At 51.1% G+C, this 17,655-nt stretch overlaps 2 protein-coding genes across 18 annotated transcripts in view; both read right to left on the bottom strand.

The window, feature by feature from the left end:
* PPP6R2 (protein phosphatase 6 regulatory subunit 2) overlaps positions 1–6,467 on the bottom strand; it is a 102,339-nt gene extending 95,872 nt beyond the window's left edge. For all 17 annotated transcript variants that reach the window (XM_064283278.1, XM_064283277.1, XM_064283276.1 and 14 more), the window contains exon 1: positions 6,339–6,467. The gene's annotated coding sequence lies outside the window, so the exon portion shown is untranslated. The remainder of the gene's footprint in view (positions 1–6,338) is intronic.
* LOC135231140 (proline-rich protein 36-like) overlaps positions 1–7,046 on the bottom strand; it is a 41,927-nt gene extending 34,881 nt beyond the window's left edge. Inside the window, exons 1-4 of the mRNA XM_064283223.1 lie at positions 6,513–7,046; positions 6,239–6,465; positions 3,821–6,185; positions 2,840–3,355 (exon numbers count right to left, since the gene is read on the bottom strand). Coding sequence (XP_064139293.1) covers positions 2,840–3,355; positions 3,821–6,185; positions 6,239–6,465; positions 6,513–7,046 — 3,642 coding nt within the window. The remainder of the gene's footprint in view (positions 1–2,839; positions 3,356–3,820; positions 6,186–6,238; positions 6,466–6,512) is intronic.
* Between the last annotated feature and the right edge of the window lie 10,609 nt (positions 7,047–17,655).

The following is a 17,655-nucleotide window of genomic DNA, read 5'->3' on the forward strand; positions in this document are numbered from 1 at the left end:
CTATGTGGCTAGCTCCTGTCTGGTGGGGAGACGTAAAGGCCGAAGAGGACAGATGCTGGCTGAATGGACACAGGAATACAGGGGGGAGAGGAGGAGTGTGCTGTCTCATTAGGGGGAGAGCAACTAGGAGTACACAGCAAAGCATATATAAATTTTTGTATGAGAGACTGACTTGATCTGTAAACCTTCATTTAAGGCACAATAAAAACTTCAAAAAAAAAAAAAAAAGAGCGAGCCTTGCTTTCTACCTCCAACCTGTAATAACTTCTCCACACTCTACCAACCACCCCAACCCAGCTTCCCATTTCAGTAAAACAGTGCCATTGTCCACCATTTGTTCCATCAAAAAGCTGAGAAATCACCAAGTCCTCTCTTTCCTCATACCCCTCCTCTCATCTATCAGCAAGTCCCATCAGTTCAAAATATTTCCCTAAGTCAACCATCAAGGCCTAAACCACCAAAACGACAACACCCACCTCCCATCCACTCGCCAATACCCATCTGATCGTGGCAATCCCCAACTCACTCTCCAGCCCAGGTTTCCCCCACGACTCAGACTCAAGACCCAATCCTCACCAAGCCTGAGGGGAACAGCATGATTCGAAGGCCAACTCCCCAACTGGGCTCCAGGCAACCTCCCCCTGACCTTGGTCACGTCAGTCTTATGTAGGCTCCTGGAGGGGATCCAGCCTGTTCCCACCTCAGGGACTCTGCACATGCTATCTTCTCAGCCTGGAAAGCTCCATCACCCCACTCTTCTTATAGCTAACTCCGTATCACCATCCAGCACTTAGCTGACATGTTCCCTCCTCATGCCTCAGGCCCTGGCAGAGCACCTGGCACAGCAGGGGCTCACTGAATACTTTTGATGAGGAGCAACACTCTCCTGGAGTCCAGAATCTACTGTCGATGGGACACGAAGAAGTCAAAAGGGAAGCGATACCAAGAAGGAAAAGACATCAAGAGGAGGGAAACTGGGAGGGTGCACAATGGTAGGCCACTGGAAGCCAAGGGCATAACAGGGAGAGGCCATGGGGGAGATGGCAGGCGGGGCCAAAGAATAGTAGGCTGGAGACAGGCACAGAGACAAGGTGGGTTGGCACAGTGACAAAATAGAGGTACAGTGAAAGGCAGGGACTAAGCAGAGTGACAGACTGGGTAAGCTGGTGGTAACAGGGTGGGGGGACCAGGGGCAAGCCAAAAGAGGTCAATAACAAGTAGGGGACAATGCAGATAGGGGCTGTGCAGACACAGGCTGCAAGAATACAAACGGCAGGTGGAGTGCAAGTGGAGTGACAGGTGGGGGGGGGCACCTGGGGGACTCAGTAAGGTGCATGGGTGCAGTGCAATGAGTCACTTACTATGGCCCTTCTAGCCATGGTCTTTGTGACTCACACATTATGATTGAATGGGACTATGTATATAAGGCATATGGAACCTGTGAGGATTGGGATTGTGTGTTCAACTTGGGTAGGCCACGATTCCCAGTACTGAGTGGCTGTCCTCTATTTTGTGTGTTGTGAATCCTGACCTCCACATGTTGATAAGGCAGGATCAGTGTGGGATGAGTCTTGGGTCTGTCTTGCAGGAGAGCATGACTCAAGTCCCACTGATGCTCAAGTTATGCCCTTCCCTGGGGTGCTGCCTGCATCTAAGGTGTATGTGTGGATGCCCTAACAGAGCTCTCTCTATCTGCATCTGGGTCCCACATCCAGTTTGTGATCACCCAGCCTCCGTTTCTTAGGATTGAGTCAGAGGCCTGCCATCTGACCTGCCGATTCCGTGATTCGCCAGCCTCTACAACCCCATGGGCCAGCGGCCTACCGTCTGTATCTGACCTGATTCGCCAGCTTCTGCAGCCTTGTGCACCAGCAGACTTTGGCCTGAACTGCCGGTTGGGTTCATCAGCCCCTCCATCCACACGGGTCGGGAGAAGTCTACGCCTGACCCACAAATTTGGGACTTGCCCACCTCCACAACTGCGTGAGCCATTTCCTTGATATGGTTCGTGAGTTCTGTGAGACGTTGCAGTAAATTACAGAACCCAAAGACCGGGAGGGAAAGTGCTAAGGGGAAGGGTGGGACAGCAGATTGGAGAAGCTCGTCATCTGGGACATCTTTAACCTCCACCTCACAGGAAACAGTTTCGTGCTGATCCTTATCAAAGAAATTATTCATCTAATGACGAAGGAGACAGGTGTGAAGAAAGAGATGATGGGGATGGAGGAAGGAGTGGGGCAGTGAGAGGTAAGGAGACAGGCTGAGAAGGTGACAGAATGCAGGTAGATGACTGGTGACATCTTGGAGAAGGAGTAATGGGGCATTCTGGGACACCGGAAAGAGGGTGCAGGGCAGTGACTGGACAAGGGGAGTGATGACAGGGGGCAGACAGGCAGGTGGAGTGCTGAAGGAGAAAGGCCACATACCGACTGGTAGGAGACGGCAGTGGGGGAAACACTGACAAACCCCACTCATTAATAAGATAGGAGTGATAACGACAACAGGGAGACACAAACAAAGAACACGAGGGTGACCCTGACAGAAAGGGGGACTGGGAGTCACCACTGACATACTGAGACAGACGTACTGAAAAATAGGGAAGATGTTTTTGTGGAGAAAAGACAGGCCAACTGGGACACTGACACGGAGGTACTGACAGGTGGGAAACACTGACAGGTGGGGGGCGCTGACGTGGGAGCACTGACAGATGGGGAGCACTGACGCAGGGAGCAATGACATGGGGGTACACAGATGTGGTGCGCACTGACAGGCAGGCCACTAACATGGGGGGTGCTAATATAGGGCAGCATGGATGTAGGAGGCACAGATGTGTGGGTACTGATGTGGAAGGCACTGACAGGGCAGGGGACACTGATGTGGTGGGCACTGACAGAAGGGGGGTGCAGATATGGGGGCACTGATGTGGGGCGGCACTGACAGGTGGGGGGCCCAGATATGGAGGCACTAATGTGGGGGGCCCTGACAGGCAGGAGGCACTGAGGTGGGGGAAGTGAGAGGCAGGAGGCAGAGACATGGGGGCAATGACGCGGGAGCACAGGCAGAGGGCACTGATGTGGAGAACACTGACAGGCAGAAAGCACTGAGGTTGGGTGGCACTGACGTGGGGGGGGGCACTGACGTGGGGAGGCAGGGACAGGCAGGGGGTACAGATGTTGCGGGGGACAATGATGTGGGGGCACCAATGCGGAAGCACTGACGTGGGGGAAGCGTGGATGTGGATGGGCACTGACAGGTGGGGAGCACTGAAGTGTAGGACGCTGACAGGTGGGAGGCCTGGACATGGGGACACTGGCAGGTAGAAGGAATGGACGTGGGGGCACTGATGTGGGGGGCACTGGCAGACAGGAATGACGTGGGGGCACTGACATGGGGGGCACTGGCAGGTAGAAGGAAAGAATGTGGGAGCACTGATGTGGGGGGCACTGGCAGACAGGGGAATGACATGGGGGCACTGACATGGGGGGCACTAGCAGGTAGAAGGAATGGATGTGGGGGCACTGATGTGGTAGGCACTGGGAGGTACAAGGAATGGATGTGGGGGCACTGATGTGGGGGGCACTGCTAGGCGGGGGAATGACGTGGGGGCACTGACATGGGGGGCACTGGCACATAGGAATGGACGTGGGGGCACTAACGTGGGGGGCAGTGGCAGGAAAAATGGATGTGGGGGCACTGACGCTGGGGACACTGACGCGGGTGTCACTGGCAGGTAGGAGGAGCAGACATGGGGGCACTGACGCCGGGGGCACTGACGCGGGGGTCACTGGCAGGTAGGAGAAGCAGACATGGGGGCACTGACGCGGGAGGCACTGATGCGGGGGGCACTGGCAGGCAGGGGGCACTGGCAGGTAGGAGGAGCAGACATGGGGGCACTGTCATGGGGGGTGCTGACGCGGGAGGCACTGGCAGGCGGGGGGCACTGGCAGGTAGGAGAAGCAGACACGGGGGCACTGACACGGGAGGCACTGGCAGGCGGGGGGCACTGGCAGGTGGGGGGCACTGGCAGGTAGGAGGAGCAGACGTGGGGGCACTGACGCGGGAGGCACTGGCAGGTAGGAGAAGCAGACACGGGGGCACTGACACGGGAGGCACTGACGCGGGGGGCACTGGCAGGCGGGGGGCACTGGCAGGTAGGAGGAGCAGACACGGGGGCACTGACGCAGGGGGCACTGACGTGGGGCACTGGCAGGTAGGAGGAACAGACATGGGGGCACTGACTGATGTGGGGGGCACTGACTGATGTGGTGGGCACTGGCAGGCGGTGGGCACTGGCAGGCGGGGGGCACTGGCAGGTAGGAGGAGCAGACATGGGGGCACTGGCTGACGCGGGGGGCACTGGCAGGTGGGGGCACTGGCAGGCGGGGGGCACTGGCAGGTAGGAGGAGCAGACGTGGGGGCACTGGCTGACGCGGGGGGCACTGGCAGGTGGGGGAATGACGTGGGGGCACTGACATGGGGGGCACCGGCAGGTAGGAGGAGCAGACATGGGGGCACTGGCTGACGCGGGGGGCACTGGCAGGTGGGGGCACTGGCAGGCGGGGGACTGACGTGGGGGCACTGACAGGCGGGGGGCACTGGCAGGTAGGAGGAGCAGACATGGGGGCACTGGCTGACGCGGGGGGCACTGGCAGGCGGGGGAATGACATGGGGGCACTGACATGGGGGGCACTGGCAGGTAGCAGGAGCAGACACGGGGGTGCTGACGCGGGGGGCCCTGGCAGGCGGGGGGCACTGGCAGGTAGGAGAAGCAGACATGGGGGCACTGACTGACGCGGGGGGCACTGGCAGGCGGGGGAATGACGTGGGGGCACTGACATGGGGGGCACCGGCAGGTAGGAGGAGCAGACACGGGGGCGCTGACTGACATGGGGGACACTGGCAGGCGGGGGGCACTGGCAGGTAGGAGGAGCAGACATGGGGGCACTGACTGACGCGGGGGGCACTGGCTGACGCGGGGGGCACTGGCTGACGCGGGGGGCACCGGCAGGTGGGGGCACTGGCAGGCGGGGGGCACTGGCAGGTAGGAGGAGCAGACATGGGGGCACTGACTGACGCGGGGGGCACTGACTGACGCGGGGGGCACTGGCTGACGCGGGGGGCACTGGCAGGTGGGGGCACTGGCAGGCGGGGGACACTGGCAGGCGGGGGGCACTGGCAGGCGGGGGAATGACGTGGGAGCACTGACAGGCGGGGGGCACTGGCAGGTAGGAGGAGCAGACGTGGGGGCACTGGCAGGCGGGGGAATGACGTGGGGGCACTGACATGGGGGGCACTGGCAGGTAGGAGGAGCAGACACGGGGGCGCTGACTGACGCGGGGGGCACTGGCAGGCGGGGGAATGACGTGGGGGCACTGACAGGCGGGGGGCACTGGCAGGTAGGAGGAGCAGACGTGGGGGCACTGGCTGACGCGGGGGGCACTGGCAGGCGGGGGGCACTGGCAGGCGGGGGAATGACGTGGGGGCACTGACATGGGGGGCACCGGCAGGTAGGAGGAGCAGACACGGGGGCGCTGACTGACGCGGGGGGCACTGGCAGGCGGGGGGCACTGGCAGGTAGGAGGAGCAGACATGGGGGCACTGACTGACGCGGGGGGCACTGGCTGACGCGGGGGGCACCGGCAGGTGGGGGCACTGGCAGGCGGGGGGCACTGGCAGGTAGGAGGAGCAGACATGGGGGCACTGACTGACGCGGGGGGCACTGACTGACGCGGGGGGCACTGGCTGACGCGGGGGGCACTGGCAGGTGGGGGCACTGGCAGGCGGGGGACACTGGCAGGCGGGGGGCACTGGCAGGCGGGGGAATGACGTGGGAGCACTGACAGGCGGGGGGCACTGGCAGGTAGGAGGAGCAGACGTGGGGGCACTGGCAGGCGGGGGAATGACGTGGGGGCACTGACATGGGGGGCACTGGCAGGTAGGAGGAGCAGACACGGGGGCGCTGACTGACGCGGGGGGCACTGGCAGGCGGGGGAATGACGTGGGGGCACTGACAGGCGGGGGGCACTGGCAGGTAGGAGGAGCAGACGTGGGGGCACTGGCTGACGCGGGGGGCACTGGCAGGCGGGGGGCACTGGCAGGCGGGGGAATGACGTGGGGGCACTGACATGGGGGGCACCGGCAGGTAGGAGGAGCAGACACGGGGGCGCTGACTGACGCGGGGGGCACTGGCAGGCGGGGGAATGACGTGGGGCACTGACGGAGAGCGACACTGACGCACCGACGGGGCCTGACAGCGGGTGGGGACGCCGACCCGGAGCCCCGCCCCCCGCCGGCCCGCGGGCCGGGTCTGAGGAAGCCGCGCGGGCGGGCGCACTCACCGGCTCCGCCGAGTCGGGCGTCTCGGCGGCTCCTCAGAGGCCTGGGGGAGGCCAGGGCGCTGGCGGAGGCGAAGCCCGGGCGACCTCGGGCGGGCTGCACGCGCATGGGCCCGGCCGGGCGGAGCGCCTACGGACACGGCGCGGCCGGCCAGCGGCTCGGGACCGCCTCGGAACCGGCTTGGGCCGCGGGCGGCGCTCGGTCGCTCCAAAATGGCGGCAACGGCGGCGGCGGCGCTGGGCGCGCTCGCGCCGGGGGCGGGGCCTGCGGGCGGAGACGCGCGCGGCAGGGGAGGGGCTGGGGGCGGGGCGGGACTGAGGGGCGGGGCCTGCGGGCGTTGCGCAGTCGGGGCGGGGCCCGCGGGAGGAGACGCGCGCGCTCGAAGTCGTGGGGCGGGGCCTGAGGGCGGAGACAAGCGCGGTCGGGGCGGGGCTGAGGGCGGGGCCTCGGACGCCACGCCGGCGCAGTGGGCGGGGCCCGAGCGCACCCCCGAGGCCCGCGGGCGGGAGGGGGCTTCGCTGCACCCGGGAAGCCTCCTCCGCACGCTCGGCGCCCGACCGCTCCAGAAGCTTTCCGAGGGGCGCTAAATGAGGTACAGCGCAAGCCTGGGCAGGAGCACGAAGGCTTGGGTGTGTCGGAATGCCGGCCTCGGAAGGGTGTCCGCGACGGGGGTAAAACGCAGCCCGCCCAGCTGTCTCGTGCAACGACATACGTGTCCGCGGCGTCCGAGCACGGTGGGTTGGGGTGCAGCTTCTTGCTTTTACCTTGCTCCCTGAAGCATTGGCTACATTTTTTTATAGAAGCATAATTAATTCTTGCTGTGAGATACTATGGAAACCCCCGGTGGCGTAGTGGTTAAGAGCTACGGCTGCTAACTAAAAGGTTGGTAGTTCGAATCCACCAGGTGCTCCTTGGAAACCCTATGGGGCAGTTCTACTCTGTCCTGTAGTAGGGTCGCCATGAGTCAGAATCAGCTCCATGGCAGTGTTTTTGGTTTTGGTTTATACCCTGGAGAAGTTTCTCTTACTTGCCCGGGGAAGGTCTGACCTCCCACCTAGATATTGGCTGCTGAGTGTGAATCCCTGGACTTCTCCAAATCGCCCGTCAACTTCATTTCAGCCATTCTTCACTCCACCCAGGGGCATCTGCACTACCTTTCAAAACAGACTTGGGGGAGGGGGTTGCCTAATGTGGCCCAGGAAGGTCACTGTTCTCCTATACCTTGATGGGGTGGGGGGGGTCGAACCCTGGTGGTATAGTGGCTAAGCGCTCTGGCTGCTAACCACAAGGTCAGCAGTTCACATCCACCAGGTGCTCCCTGGAAACTCTTTGGGGCAGTTCTACTGTGTTCTGTAGGGTTGCTATGAGTTGGAATCGACTCAATAGCAGTGGGTTTTGTTTTGGTTTATACTCTGGGGGAGCTTCTCTGGCTGAAAACCAACCTCACCGGGGCAGCTGGGTGTCTCCTGAATGCCATGTGCACCTGGTGTCCCCACAGCCAGAGCAGGAATGAATGGCAGTCTGTCCCCTCATGCCTCATGCAGAGATCCGTCTTTACATGCTGTCTCCTAACTGGACTGGGGGCACCTGAGCAGGCAGTCACCTGGTGCATTTTTTCCAGGTGCTCCACAGAATGCTTGACTGCCCATTTGACATGTGTTGGAATTGTTAAATTCAGTCACACTAGGCTTCAGTTTTAGAAGATATACAACCAGAATTCTCCTTAGAGGCGAGGATGGCAAGACTTTACCTTGCTTACTTTGAACACATCATCAGGAAAGACCAATACCTAGAAAAGGACATTATATTTACTAAGGTAGAAGGTCAACGAAAATGAGGGAAACTCTCCATGAAATGAATTCACGCGACAGCCGCAACAGTGGACTCAAACGCACCAACAATCATGAAGATGTTGTAGGACCGGGCCGCAAATCTTTCTGTTATGCATGAAGTCACCACAGGTCAGAGCTGACTCAAGGGCAACCAACAACAACATCAAATCTCTAAAATTGAAATTGTTATTTCAGGTTTCAGCATGAACTATGGAAAAATGCTGGAAAAATAGAAGCACTCAAATATCTAAACACTATGCCAGTCACCAATTTAGTTCCTCTCTGCTCCAAATTCATCAGTCTCATTGCCTGCTCCGTGAATGGATCTGAGCCCTTCAAATAGTTTTCCTTTGCCAGCTGCCATTATGATAAGCTTTAAAGCCTCATTCATGGCCCTCCCCCAGTGCCTTGCTCGTGCCCTGTGGGCAGCTTCTCCAGCACCCAGCTCCTGCAGTTCACAGTGGCCAGCAGCAAGCACCCCGTGGCCAGTATCTTCCCTCGGCAACCCCTTCGGTGGTTTATAACACTGTGGTGGCTTGCATGTTGCTGTGATGCTGGAAGCTACGCCACCGGTATTTCAAATCTAGCAGGGTCACCCATGGTGGGCAGGTTTCAGTGGAGCTTCCAGACTCAGACTAGGAAAAAGGACCTGGTGGTCTACTTCTTAAAAACTTGTCCAGTGAAAACTTTATGGATAGCAGCAGAACGTTGTCTGGTATAGTGCTGGAAGAAAAGCCCCTCAGATTGGAAGACACTGAAAATACGACTGGGAAGGAGTAGCCTCCTGAAAGTAGAAAAGACAAACCAAACCTGTTGCCATAGGGTAAAATCCGACTCAACACACCCATATAGGACAGAGTAGAATGCCCTATAGGGTTACCACGGAGCAGCTGGTGATTTCTAAATGCTGACCTTTTGATTAACAGCCTGAGCTTATAACCACTGTGCCGCCAGGGCTCCATCCTCAAAAGCAGAGTTCACCTTAATGACATGGATGGGGTCAAGCTTCTGAGACATTCATTTGCTGAGGTGGCACAACTCAAAATGAGAAGAAACAGCTGCAAATATCCATTAATGGTCAGAATGTGGAATGTATGAACTAGGAATCAAGGAAAACTAGAAGTCCTTAAAAATGAGATGCAGTGCTGAAGATTGATGTAAACATTGGTGAGCTACAATGGACGGATTGACCATTTTGAATCAGACAGTCATCTGGTCTACTATGCTGGGAATGACAAATTGAAGAGCAATGCCATCACTGTCACCATCAAAAAGAACATTTCAAGATGTATTCTGAAGTACAGTCATGTCACAGGATAATATCCATATGCCTACAAGACAGACCAATGAATATGACTATTTTTCAAATTTATACACCAAAAACTAATGCCAAAGATGAATTGAAGGTTTTTATCAACTTTTGCAGTCTTAATTGATCAAACACGCAACCAAGATGCATTGATAATTACTAGTGATTGGAATGCAAAAGGTGGAAGCAAGGAAAAAGGATCAGTAGTTGGAAAATATGACCTTAGTGATGGAAATGACACTCGAGATCCCGTGATAGAATTTTGCAAGACCAGCGACTTATTCATTGCAAATACCTTTTTTAAACAACATAAATGGTGATTATACACATAGACTTCCCAGAAGGAATAGACAGGAATCACATGGACTAAATCTGTGCAAAGAGACAGCGGAGAAGCTCAATATCATCAATCACAACAAGGCCAGGGGCCCACTGCAAAACAGATGCAAATTCAGGTTGAAGCTGAAGAAAATTAAAACAAGTCCATGAGAGCCAAAGTACAACCTTGAGAATATCCCGCCTGAACTTAGAGACCATCTCAAGAATAGATTTGACGCATTGAACACTAATGACCAAAGACCCAGACAAGTTGTGGGATGACATCAACAACATCATACACGAGTGTCACGGACTGAATTGTGTCCCCCAAAAATACATGTCAACTTTGCTAGACCATGATTCCCAGTATTGTGTGGTTGTCCTCCATGTTGTGATTGATGTAATTTTCCTATGTGTTGTAAATCCTAATCTCTTTCTGTGGTTAATGAGGCGAGATTAGGTTAGGTTAAAGAGGGTAAGGGTGGGATGTAATACGCTCACGGAGGTCACATCACTGATCCAATGTAAAGGGAGTTTCCCTGGGTTGTGGCTTGCACCACCTTTTATCTTATAGGAAGTCATGGATTAAATTTTGTCCCCCCAAAAATGTGTGTATCAACTTGGTTAGTCCATAATTCCCAGTATTGTGTGGTTGTCCTCCATTTTGTGATTGTAATTTTCTGTTAAAATGATTAGGGTGGGATTGTAACACCACCCTTACCTAGGTCACCTCCCTGATCCAAGGTAAAGGGAGTTTCCCTGAGGTGTGGTCTGCACCACCTTTTACCTCTAAAGAGATAAGAGGAAAGGGAAGCTAGCAGAGAGTTGGGGACCTCATACTACCAAGAAAGCAGCACTGGGAGTAGAGCATGTCCTTTGGACACGGGGTCCCTGCACCTGAGAAGCTCCTTGACCATGGGAAGATTGAGGACAAGGACCTTCCTCCAGAGCCAACAGAGAGAGAAAGCCTTCCCTTGGAGCTGATGCCTTGAATTTGGACTTTAGCCTACTTTACTGTGAAGAAATAAATTTCTTTTTGTCAAAGCAATCCACCTGTGGTATTTCTGTTACGGCATCATTAAATCACTAAGACACAAGAAATGAAAGGGAAGCAAGAAGAAAGTGGGGGGATCTCATGCCACTCAAAAAGCAGTGCCAGGAACAGAACACATCCTTTGGACCTGGGGTTCCTGCACGGAGAAGCTCCTAGTCCAGGGGAAGATTGATGAGAAGGACCTTCCTCCAGAGCCAGCAGAGAAAGTCTTTTCCTGGAGCTGGCACCCTAAATTCGAACTTCTAGCCTCCTAGGCTTTGAGAGAATAATTTCTCTTTGTTAAAACAATCCACTTGTGGTATTTCTGTTATAGCAACACTAGATAACTAAGACACATGAGGAAAGCAAAAGATCATTGAAAAGACAAGAAAGAAAAGACCAAAATGATGTCAGAAGAGACTATGAAACTGCACCTGAATATAGAGTAGCTAAAACAAATAGAGGAAATGATCATATTAAAAAGCTGAATGGAAGATTTCAAAGGGCAGCTTGAGAACACAAAGTGAAGTATTATAATGAAATGTGCAAAAACCTGGAGTTAGAAAACCCAGAGGGAAGAACACACTCGGCATTGAACTGAAGAAAAAATTCAAGCCTCAACTTGCAGTACTGAAGAATTCTATGGCTAAAATATTGAATGACACAGGAAGCATCAAAAGACTATGGAAGGAACACAAAGAGGCACTGTACCAAAAAGAATTGGTCACCATTCAACCTTTTCAGAAGGTAGCGATGATCACAAACCACCGGTACTAAAGGAAGAAGTCCAAACGGCACTGAAGGTACTGGCGAAAAACAACGCTCCAGAGATTGATGGATACCAACTGGGATGTTTCAACAGACAGATGCAGCTCCAGAAGCTCTTACTCGTCTCTGCCAAGAAATTTGGAAGGTAGCTACCTGGCCAGCCGAGTCGAAGAAATCCATGTTTGTGCCTACTCCAAAGAAAGGCGATCCAACAGAATGCGGAAATTATCAAACAATATCATTAAATACCACACACAAATAAAATTTTGCTGAAGATAATTCAAAAATGGTTGTAGCAGCACATCAACAGGAAACTTCCAGAAATTCAAGCCGGATCCAGAAGGAGATGTGGAGCAAGGGATATTGTTGATGTCAGATGGATCCTGGCTGAAAGCAGAGAATACCAAAAAGATGTTTACCTGTGTTTTATTGACTGTGCAAAGGCATTTGACTAGTGTGAATCGTAACAAATTATGGATAACGTTGCAAAGAATGGGAATTCCAGAATGCTTAATTGTGTTTATGCGGAACCTGTACGTAGAACAAAAGTCAATCGTTCAAACAGAACAAGGGGATACCGTGTGGTTTAAAGTCAGGAAAGGTGTGTGTCAGGATTGTAAATACTTAATCTGTATGCTAAACAAATAATCCGAGAAGCTGGACTGTACGAAGAACACAGCATCAGGATTGGAGGAAGACTCATTAACAACCTGCATTATGCAGATGACGCAACCTTGCTTGCTGAAAGTGAAGAGGATTTGGACTTAAAGCACTTACTGATGAAGATCAAAGACTACAGCCTTCAGCATGGATTGCACCTCAATATAAAGAAAACAAAAAATCCTTACAGCTGGACCAATTAGCAACATCACGATAAACTGAGAAAAGATTGAAGTCAAGGATTTCATTTTACTTGGATCCACAGTCAACACCCATGGAAGCACCAGTCAAGAAATCAAACAACATGTTGCATTGGGCAAATCTGCTGCAAAAGACCTAAGCTGTCAAAAAGCAAAGATGTCACCTTGAGAACTAAGGTGCTCCTGACCCAAGCCATGATCATATGCATGCGAAAGCTGGACAATGAATAAGGAAGATGGAGGAAGAATTAATACCTTTAAATTATGCTGTTAGTGAAGAATAGTGAATATACCATGGACTTCCAGAAGAATGAATAAATCTGTCTTGGAAAAAGTACAGCCTGAATGCTCCTCAGAAGTGATGGTGAGACTGCATCTCGCGTAATTTGGGCGTGTTATTAGGAGAGACCAGTCCCTGGAAAAGGACATCATGCTTGGTAAAGTACAGGGTCAGCAAAAAAGACGAAGACCCTCAATGAGGGGGATTGACACAGTGGCTACGACAGTGGTCTCAAACATTGCAACGATTGTGAGGATGGTGTGGGATCTGGCAGTGTTTTGTCCTGTTATACATAGGGTCACTAATAGTCGGAATCAACTCAACAACACCTAACAACAACAAACTCACAACAGGAACCTCAGGCCACATGGTCACCTTATGTCCCCTGGTTACACATTCAGTCTTTCAAGGTCCAGTGGCAAGGAAAAATTGTTCCTTAAAAGGAGAATAGTTATATTCAGAAGAAGACATAGAGTTGTTCTAAAATCCTAGAGGCCTGTGCTGCAGTTCTCCTGTTAGTGCTAGCCAGAAGCTCTGTCTTAGTCATCTAGTGCTACGGAAACAGAAATACCACAGGTGGGTGGCTTTAACAAACAGAAATTTATTTTCTGACAGTTTAGGAAGCGAGAAGTCTGAATTCAGTATGCCAGCTCTAGGTGAAGGCTTTCTCTCTCTGTCAGATAAGAGAAAGGTCCTTGTCCCTCTAGCCTTCTGCTCCTGGGTGATCTTCATGTGGCTTGGCATCTCTATATCCCTCATCTCTGTTTCTCTTGCCTGCTTCTTTAAGATTGTCTCAAGATACACGCTAATCCTGTCTCATTAATACGATAAACTTAACATGATTCTCATGGACTTAACATAATCCAGCCCCATTAACATAACAAAACCCATTCCCAAATGGGATTATAACCACAGGCAGAGGTTAGGATTTACAACATATATTTTGGGGGGACACAATTCAACCCATAACAGGCTCCATTCAGCATCTTTATTTGCCGTGAACACTCTGAGTATCGTAGGATTTGCTGTATCATAAGAATCCAAATGTAGAGCAACTTGTACACACCCTAGCAAGCCAGAGGAGTCCCAGAAGAGCAGAGAGAGGCAGCACGGGCCTGGAGAGGAACAGTGACCCACCAGGAGTCCCAGGCACAATGCCACCTGGGGAGGGGAGGGTTCAGCCAGGCCAAGGAAGGCCTGAACTAAAGGAGAGTCTGTGTTTGCTCTGTCCTCACTACAAACTGACAGCCAATGAGAGATTCTATAGATGGGTTCAAGTAACGCTCAGTTGTGGTATACGCTACCTCCAAAATCTAAAAAGGCCGATACTGTGCCTCTTTTCTTTGAGGTAGGTGGTGTAACATTCAACAACTTGTCTTTCACTTTGGAGAGGACATCTTGACACATTCCAGACTATTCCTTGAGGTACTGGGCCCTTGAATTTTTGTGAGGAATATTTCCCACTACTTATTTCGTTTCCCCCACATGACTGTCAGTTTGTCATACTGTAGGCGCTTTTTGTGTTGCTGAGGTGCTGGAAGCTATGCCACCGATATTCAAATACTAGCACGGTCACCCATGGTGAACAGATTTCAGCTGAGCTTCCAGACTAAGACAGACTAGGAAGAAGAACCTGGCAGTATACTTCTGAAAAGAATTAGCCACTAAAAACCTTATGGATAGTGGCAGAACATTGTCTGATATAGTGCTGGAAGATGAGCCCCCCCCCAGGTTGGAAGGCACTCAAAAGATGACTGGGGAAGAGCTGCCTCCTCAAAGTAGACCCAAAACCCAGTGCCTCAAAGTAGAGTCAACCTTAATGATATGGGTGGAGTCAAGCTTTCGGAACCTTCACTTCCTGATGTGGCATGACTCAAAATGAGAAGAAACAAATACAGACATCCATTAGTAATCAGAACGTGCAATGTATGAAGTATGAATCTAGGAAAATTGGAAATCGTCAAAAATGAAATGAAGCGCATAAACAACCGTATCCTAGGCATTAGTGAGCTGAAGTGGACTGGTATTGGCCTTTCTGAATGGGACAATCATATGGTCTACTATGCAGGGCATGACAACTTGAAAAGGAATGGCCTTGCATTCATCATCAACAAGAACATTTTAGGATCTATCCTGAAGTACAACACTGTCAGTAACAGGATAATACTCATATATGTACAAGGAAGACCAGTTAATCTGACTATTATTCAAATTTACACACCAACCACTAAGGCCAAAGATGAAAAAATAGAAGATTTTTATCAGCTGCTGCAGTCTGAAATTGATCGAACATGCAATTGGGATGCATTGATAATTACTGGTGATTGGAATGCGAAAGTTGGAAACAGAAAAAGGATCAGTAGTTGGAAAATATGGCCTTGATGATAGAAACAATGTTGGAGATCCCATGATAGAATTTTGCAAGACCAACAACTTCATTGCAAATACCTTTTTTCACCAACATAAGTGGTGACTATACACATGGACCTCGCCAGATGGAATACACAGAAATCAAATCAACTGTATCTGTGGAAAGAGACGATGGAAAAGCTCAATATCATCAGTCAAAACAACGCCAGGGGCTGATTGTGAAACAGACCGTCAATTTCTCCTTTGCAAGTTGAAGGTGAAACTGAAGAAAATTAAAACAAGTCCACAAGAACCAAAGTACGGCCTTGAGCATATCCCACCGGAATTTAGAGACCATCTCAAGAACAGATTTGATGCCTTGAACACTAATGAACAAAGACCAGAAAAGTGTGGAAGGACAGCATATGTGAAGAAAGCAAAAGGTCATTAAAAAGACAGGAAAGAAAAAAAGACCAAAATGGATGTCAGAAGAGACTCAGAAACTTGCTCTTGAATGTCAAGCAGCTAAAGAAAATGGAAGAAATAATGAAGTAAAAGAGCTAAACAGAAGATTTTGAAGGGCGGCTCGAGAAAGCATAGTAAATTATTATAATAACGTGTGCAAACACCTGGACATAGAAAACCGAAGGGGAAGAACACGCTCAGCTTTTCTCAAGCTGAAAGAACTGAAAAATATATCCAAGCCTCAGGTTGCAGTAGTGAAGGATTCTATGGGGAAAATATTAAATGACACAGGAAGCATCAGAAGAAGATGGAAGGAATACACAGACTCATACCAAAAATAGTTGGTTGACATTCAACCATTTCAAGAGGTAGCATAGGATGAGGAACCAATGGTACTGAAGGAAGAAGTCCAAGCTGCACTGAAGGCATCGGCGAAAAACAAGGCTCCAAAAATTGACAGAATATAAATTGAGATGTTTCAACAAACAGATGCAGCGCTGGAAGTGCTCACTCATCTATGCCAAGAAATATGGAAGACAGCTTCCTGGCCAACTGACTGGAACAGATCCGTATTTGTGCCTATTCCCAAGAAAGGTGATCCAACAGAATGCAGAAATTATCAAACAATGTCATTAATATCACACGCAAGCAAAATTTTGCTGAAGATCATGCAAAAGTGGCTGCAGCCAGTATATTGACAGGGAACTGGCAGAAATTCGGGCCAGTTTCAGAAGAGGATGCAGAACCAGGGATATCATTGCTGATGTCAGATGGATCCTGGCTGAAAGCAGAGAATACCAGAAGGATGTTCGCCTGTGTTTTATTGACTATGCAAAGGCATTCGACTGTGTGGATCATAATAAATTATGGATAACATTGCAAAAAATGGGAATTCCAGAACACTTAATTGTGCTTGTGAGGAACCTGGACATAGATAAAGAGGCAGTCATTCAGACAGAACAAGGGGATTCTGTGTGGTTTAAGTCAGGAAAAGTGTGCATCAGGGTTGTATCCTTTCACCATACTTATTCAATCTGTATGCTCAGCAAATAATCCGAGAAGCTGGACTATATGAAGAAGGCAGCATCAGGATTGGAGGGAGACTTTAACAACCTGTGATACACAGATGACACAACCTTGCTTGCTGAAAGTGAAGAGGACCTGAACTACTTGCTGATGAAGATCAAAGACCACAGCCTTCAGTATGGATTCCACTTCAACATAAACAAAACAAAAATCCTTACAACTGGTCCAGTGAGCAACATCATGATAAATGGAGAAAAGATTGAAGTTGTCAAGGATTTCATTTTACTTAGATCCACAGTCAACACCCATGAAGGCAGTAGTCAAGAAATCAAAAGACGCACTGCATTGGAAAAATCTGCTGCAAAGGACCTCTATAAAGTGTTGAAAAGTGAAGATGTCACCTTGAAGACTAAGGTGTGCCTGACCTAAGCCACGGTGTTGTCTATCACATCATATGTATGTGAAAGCTGGACAGTGAATAAGGAAGATGGAAGGAGAATTGATGCCTTTGAATTGTAGTGTTGGAGAAGAATATTGAATATACTATGGACTGCCAAAAGAACGAACAAATCTGTCTTACTTCCAGAATGCTCCTCAGAAGCAGGAAGATCGAGACTGCGTCTCAGATATTTTGGACAAGTTGTCAGGAGGGATCAGTCCCTGGAGAAGGACATCATGCTTGGTAAAGTACAGGGTCAGTGGAAAAGAGGAAGACCTTCAACGAGATGGACTGACACAGTGGCTACAAAAATCGGCTAAAGCATAAGAATGATTGTGAACGTGGCGCAGGACCAGGCAGTGTTTCGTTCTATTGTACACAAGGTCGCTATGAGTCAGAACCCACTTGATGGCACCAAGCAACAACAGTTCATTTATATCTTATTAAGGCATCCAGAGTGTTTGCTACTTCCTGCACATTAGACCCAATCAGCATAATGACATCAGTGCAGAGGATCAGTGTGGTGTAAAATGTCAGGACAATAAAGATCTCTGCAGATATTATTTATGGAAAAGAGCGGGAGAATTCACTTAACCCTGACAGAAGACCATGGAAATGAACTGTTGGCTCTGCCAGGTAG

The sequence above is a fragment of the Loxodonta africana genome, chromosome 4 (genome assembly GCF_030014295.1).
Source record: "Loxodonta africana isolate mLoxAfr1 chromosome 4, mLoxAfr1.hap2, whole genome shotgun sequence".
Classification (NCBI taxonomy): domain Eukaryota; kingdom Metazoa; phylum Chordata; class Mammalia; order Proboscidea; family Elephantidae; genus Loxodonta; species Loxodonta africana.